Consider the following 6652-nt stretch of genomic DNA (forward strand, 5'->3'; position numbering starts at 1 on the left):
ATTACTGACAAGTAATGCTTAAAGATAAAATATTTTCACAATATGATGGAACAAAATAAGTCACTTTGTCACAAAACATATTTTACAAAAGACTCAGTCTATACAAAACAATAACAATATTTTTACTACAGTTGATAGAATACACTGTAAAATGGGCTGCAAAACTGCAAAAATGGGTGGCATCCGCTTTTGACACCTTTCAGCCATCCGAGGGGCGATCGCATCTGTTTTGTTTTTAGGTTCACGAAGGGGTTACAAAAAATCTGTTTTCTGATTCAGGTTGATGTATCATCGTCCTGAATCTACCCTTTACCGCGGATATGACTGTGAGCAATTTGTGTTGCCCGCTGACATTTTTGTTCAAACTCGAGCATTTCTCCTTGCTAATAAGAGCTCGTCTGAGGTCATCCAATTACCTAAGCTCGAGAAACAAACAAACAAACAAAAGCCACTTCCTTCAGCTCTTCAGTCTGAAATAGTTTTCTGTGAACTAGATACTCTGGTAGGGAAAATAAAGGCAGCCTAATGGCTGGAGGAGTGAAAAGAGTGAGTCAGCCGAGTACAGAATTAAATTCACCACGTCCAGACCGGCCCTTTATCAAATTAAAGGCTGTTCTTTCTGTCATTTTAGATTTCGCTCACATGTATTTGTCGTGAAAAAAGGTCATCCAGTTTCACGTTTTTCATTTGCCCCCCCCCTTGACAACTCTTGCTCTACTCTTGCTTGCGTTATCCATCACTATGTCTCTCTCACCTGTCAGCGAGGGAGGTGCTCTGAAAGTCCTCTCCCAGCTAATCCCTCACATATTCTGATGCACTGTACCTTGCCTTACGGATGACAGTGTTGTATCAGATGTGCACATTCGGTAAGAATGTATAGGTACTCAATTATTTTTTTTGAATTTGCAGAGGCTCACTCATAAAAGGCCTCGGTGGTATTTCTATTTGCACCTAAATACTGTATGCTGCGCTCAGCTGTGTTAGTGATTTTATATGAAGCGTTTGATTTCTGATTATTAATTTTGAAGAATGATGTCATGCAAACCCAATGGGACTGGGTATTTTTCTTATAACATGACACCAAAAAAACCCCAAAATAAAATCAGCTGAGTTAACAAGTCAAGTGATCTGTTAGATAGTTGGTCAAAAACCTCCAGGCACTGGGTGTCCGGGTAGCATAGCGGTTTATTCCGTTGCCTACCAACACGGGGATCTCCAGTTCAAATCCCCATGTTACCTCCGGCTTGGTCGGGCATCCCTACACACACAATTGGCCGTGGGTATGTGTCCTGGTCGCTGCACTAGCACTTCATCTGGTTGGTCGGGGCGCCTGTTCGGGGGGGAGGGGGAGCTGGGGGGAATAGCGTGATCCTCCCACATGCTACATCTCTCTGGCAAAACTCCTCACTGTCCGGTGAAAAGAAGCAGCCGGCGACTCCACACGTATCGGAGGAGGTATGTGGTACTCTGCAGCCCTCCCCGGATCGGCAGAGGGGGTGGAGCAGTGACCAGGACAGCTCAGAAGAGTGGGGTAATTGGCCAAATAAAATTGGGGAGAAAAAGGGGCAAAAAAAAAAACAACCTACAGGCAAGTGACAAATTAAAGGAAAATCCTGACTGCTTGACCCCTGCAGGGAGGGGGTCCAAAGGGCTGTTGTGCTATAGGGGACATTTTTCTGGCATGGTTTGGGTCCTCTTGTCCCCTTAGAAGGAAGGGTCACTGCAAATCAATACAAAGTTATTCTGAGTGATTGCCTTTATCCTATGATGAAGCATTTCTATCCTGATGGGAGTGGTCTCTTCCAGGATCATAATGCCCCCATCCACAAGGCACGAGGGGTCACTGAATGGTTTGATGAATATGAATGAAAATGATGTAAATCATATGCTATGGCCTTCTCAGTCACCAGATCTCAACCCAGTTGAACAGCTATGGGAGATTTTGGACCGGTGTGTTAGACAGCGCTCTCCACCACCATCATCAAAACACCAAATGGGGAAATATCTTTTGAAGAATGGTGTCCATCCCCCCAGTAGAGTTCAGAGACTTGTAGAATCAATGACAAGGAGCATTGAATCTGGTCTGGAGGCTCATGGTGGCCCAACACCTTACCAAGACACTTTATGTTGGTTTTTCCTTTAATTTGTCACCCGTCTGTACATCTACAGACTGTCAGAACTCAGTGGTAGAGAACTGTGTGATCTCAGTCTGCAAGTCATCCTGGATTGTTTTAGAGCCAGAGGCCCCAGGCCTCTGATCCACGCCTAGTCATACAGGCTTTCTAACAGACCCTCCAGGAGCGCACACAGACGTGGGCTCCTGTGTGGTGTTGCGGGCTCTGGTGAAGCTGTTCTGCTCCACGCGGGACCGATAAGGCAGGCAGAAATCCTTGAAGCACCTCTTGAAGTTCTCATCCAGAAAGGCGTAGAGGAGAGGATTGAGACTGCTGTTGGTGTAGCCCAGAGCGATACACAGGTGCCAGCTGACCACCACCATGGGGTTCTTCTGGTCAATTTCCACCATGGTCTTGACAATGATGAAAATGTGGATTGGGGTCCAGCAGACAATGAAGGCCGCCACCACCACCAGAACCATGCGGGTGATCCGCCGGAGGTTCCTGTCTTTCTCCTTGGAGCCGGAGAGCAGGCGCACATTCTTCAGCCGGAGGATCATCAGACCATAACAGATAGTGATGACCAGGACTGGCACCACAAAGGCGAAGATAAACACGCAAAGCTTTGTCACCATGTCCCAGTACCACTCCGGCGTAGGAAAATTCAATGTGCAGACTGTGTTACCTGGGGAATTGAAACCATTAAAAGTTTAGTAGAGGGGAAACGTGGAGCAACTAAGACAAGCTAATAAAACCCAGCCCAAACGTAGCCTCATTTGGGGGGAAAATGACTTCCTTCAACAAAATTACCAGAGGCATTCAGAGCACTTGCCACTAAAGCTGCTAAGAAGCCTACAAGGAGTGCTGACAAGTACGTATTTTATATAATGAGGATAATTCCCTGCATTTTGCAGCAGCAAGAAAAAGTCCCTCACCTTTCTCTGTCACCTTGGTAACAGCCATAACCATTATGGGGACTCCGATGGCAGAGGAGAGGATCCAGATGCAGACATTGATGAGCTTGGCTTTTGCGGGTGTGCGGAAGTCCAGGGCTCTGACTGGGTGGCACACGGCGATGTATCGATCCACACTCATCATGGTGAGAGTGAAGATACTGGTGAACATGTTGTAGTAGTCGATGGCGATGATCACTTTGCACAGCAGCTCGCCAAAGGGCCACGTGTTCATCAGGTACTTGGCACTCTGGAAAGGAAGAGTGCTGGTGGCCAAAGCGTCAGCCAGAGCAAGGTTAAAGATATAGATGTTGGTGGCTGTCTTCATCTTGGTGTACCTAATTTGAAAGAAGAAAAGGACGCAAAATACTTCAAATAGATGTCAAATCAAATTGTTTGTTTATTTTATCATCCCTGGGTCAGTTTTATTGTGCTTACTCTTACTTTAGTTTGCAGAGCTGGAGTCTTTGGATGTCTTTCTGCTATTATATTACAATATGGAGCGTCATGGATGACGACGATTGCCATTATATTCTTGCAGGGTCAGAAAGTGTTTGTCCATTTCCACTCTCAGTTCACTGATCTGTATTTGCCCAGAAAGCGTACTCAGTTTGTGAGAGAGAATATTTCATGCATAATATGCATAATATTGGTGTGTACAATACGTTATGAAGCTTTCTGCCTGGCTGTACCCTGAATAATTAATCAGATGTCACTGCATATAAGATGACAGGAGGAGGAACACCGAGCGCAAACGGATCTTGTTGTAAAACAGCTTTGTCTCATTAGCCACTAAATTAGTAAAAGAAAATAATTAGCAAAAGAACTGCATCAGCTACCTGCATGTGAACATGAAACCGAACTTCCAGATTTGGTGTAGGTTGCGTGGGGTATGGTTAGTTTTGGATGGTTGCTTAAAAAAAACCACCAGGACATCTTCTTTGAATTCTTATTGGGCAGATCATCACCGATGACCCACACACGGGTGGGTGCTGACATTTGGCCGGCCATTTAGTGATGCACTCTGAGACATCATTCGACAGTATGACAGTGGTTGCTTGTTTCTGATTAAGTTATAGGTCTGAACCATTTCACTGACAGCACTCATGAAGCAGGAGGCTGCGCTTAGAAGAAGGTATAGATGAGCGGGTGACACTTTCATATGTCTTCTTGATAAATAAACAGATCACATGTTGTGCATATTGACGTTACTTAAAGCTATTTTCAAATCACCGGGGCAAATGTCTCGGAGCCTTCTGATTCCTTTTAAGTCAAATATGCCCATCCACATTAAAGACCACATTTTGCACTCGTTTCAGGGACTTTGGAAACAGTGCTAATAATTACTCAGGACGAAAGAGGATGGGGATTTAGTCATAGCATCACTTGTGGATTCGCACGCACCCTTTGCAAGGGTCTAGCTGCAGACATGTTGTCACGACTGATCACTGTCCCTTAAGGCACCTCAATCATTACATTTAATCTAGTGGCGAGAGACCAATTACAATTATTTTCCACGCAGACTAATGTTTCCGTCCTCCGCTCCTAGAGTCTTGAAACCAATATTGGGCTCAATTAAATCACACCGAATTGAAGATCATTAGTAGCAAGTCCATATGGGGATACATTTAAAACAAAAACCTTTGGCCTGCCGGTGTTTTAGAATTTTCGGAGTCCCCAGCAAAACCCGACCCCCTCCCCCCTTGTCGTGAGTCTAGGTTAAGTTAAGCTAAGCTAACCCTGACCCCTAAACCCCCCACCCACCATCACCCTAACGAGCCCCCCCCCCCAACTCTAACCGTAACCCGTTCACGCCAAGGGGAGCCAGATTCTGCGGGGGAGTCAACACTGGTCCTTCCATAGACACCCACGCGCATGCCCACACAGCCATAGTGCGCGAGAGGTGCATAGGAGAACATGTTGGTGTGCCTAATAAGTATGACACAGCCACTTAAGTGTAATAGCAGAATACTGCATATCACCACATAGCATACAGATGAATATTCGTAGGAGTGCAGAGCGACAATGTAGTAGAAATATCAAACGTGTCATCGTCAAAACTGAACGCAAAAAAAAAGAAAAAATAAATCATGTGTATTTGCGTTTTTTTTTTTTGTCCTTTAACAGGATTCAGTCATCTCTCTCTCTTGTTTAATTGTCCCGATGGCACTTTCTTACCTCACCACCCCGAACATGACGAGGACGTTCCCCAGCAGTCCCACCACGCAGACGAGGGAGTAGAGAGCCGTTATGCACACCGCCGTCACCACACTCGCCGCGTCCCTGCCGCTCAACGTGCCGGTCTCGTTAGTTGCGGACGCGTCGTCAAACAGCGTGACATTGGACGGAAACGCTGAGTTCGGGTACGAGTCTGCAAAATCCCCGTCGGTAAGAGTAGGGAACTCCATTTCTTGTTGAAATTAGGATGAATTATGTGCAGGAATCTTTGCCCAAAAAAAATCCTGTAAATTGCAGAAGCTGGCGGCGCGCACCTGAGGTGAAGAGAGGAGGGGGGCGGAAAAGCTTAAATGTTGCACAGATGCGCATGAAAAACTGGATGGCCAACCTCTGAAGCTCCCAGAAGAGGCTGTGGAACATCGCTCTCTCTCTCTCTCTCTCTCTCTCTCTCTCTCTCTCTCTCTCTCTCTCTCTCTCTCTCTCTCTCTCTCTCTCTCTCTCTCTCTCTCTCTCTCTCTCTCTCTCTCTCGTCTGCGGTGTTACGCGCAATTACGAACGAGCAGCCTGTGGCAAGGTGCGCCCGTGCACAGCGCTGCTGGCTGGTTTTATCCGATTCCAGCCCGACCTGAAGCCACACCGTTTGCCAAAATACACTGGTAAGATTAAAAAAAAACAAAAATGTTGCGTTTTGTTTTATTTGAAGTACATCATAACAAACAGGGTTACTGACCGGTCCCATCAATCTACTGTATGAAACACGTGATGGATGAAGTGATGTCAATCATCACATCTGAGAAACCTTGAGTGATTAATGGAAAGATATCCCATTTGCTGTAGGCTAATACGTTTTTGGAGAAATTAATTTGTAGATTTTTTTCTTCTTCGCTTTGATAAGTGTTACTGTAGCGGGTCTGTGCCTGACTTGTCCCTCCCACCCGGCATGGTGTGGCTGTGTAGAGGAAGCAGGCCTCGCTGTGATCTGGAAGCTGGACAACTCCGTTCACGTCACAACAATAGCTGGGCCACGAAGCCCATAAGTGAAAACCCTCTTTGTTGCACCTTTACAGCTTAATTGAAGGTGCCGGCCTCAGCTTCTTTTTTTCCCATTCTCCGTGGACTTCATGGACTCCATGTTCTCTGGCTGTGGCACTCCATTAGTGAACTGCCCCCACAAGGCAGTCAACGAAATTACTAAGCCAAACCACGGAGGTGATGCAAATATCTGTCAGCAGCGGAGCGTTGGCATGAGGGGGCTTAAAGGTCACCCTCGCTAAGCGTTATTTACTCTGCACTTTAATTGTATGAGCTGTGTTTATATTGGTTATGTGCCTGTACATCACAGATGCACATGTACACACAACACACACACTCCCACGGCAGTAGCTGAGGAGGTAGAGCAGGTTGTTT

General features: G+C 46.1%; 1 protein-coding gene across 1 annotated transcript; it reads right to left on the reverse strand.

Annotated features, from left to right (window-relative positions):
• Window positions 1–2269: 2269 nt before the first annotated feature.
• oprd1b (opioid receptor, delta 1b) lies at window positions 2270–5475 on the reverse strand. Its single transcript, XM_056286045.1, has 3 exons — window positions 5246–5475; window positions 3050–3405; window positions 2270–2799 (listed from the first exon to the last, which is right to left on the reverse strand). Exons 1-3 carry the CDS (start codon window positions 5473–5475, stop codon window positions 2270–2272), a joined length of 1116 nt encoding a protein of 371 aa, XP_056142020.1.
• Window positions 5476–6652: the final 1177 nt, after the last annotated feature.

This window comes from Lampris incognitus, chromosome 9 (genome assembly GCF_029633865.1).
Source record: "Lampris incognitus isolate fLamInc1 chromosome 9, fLamInc1.hap2, whole genome shotgun sequence".
NCBI classification, from domain to species: domain Eukaryota; kingdom Metazoa; phylum Chordata; class Actinopteri; order Lampriformes; family Lampridae; genus Lampris; species Lampris incognitus.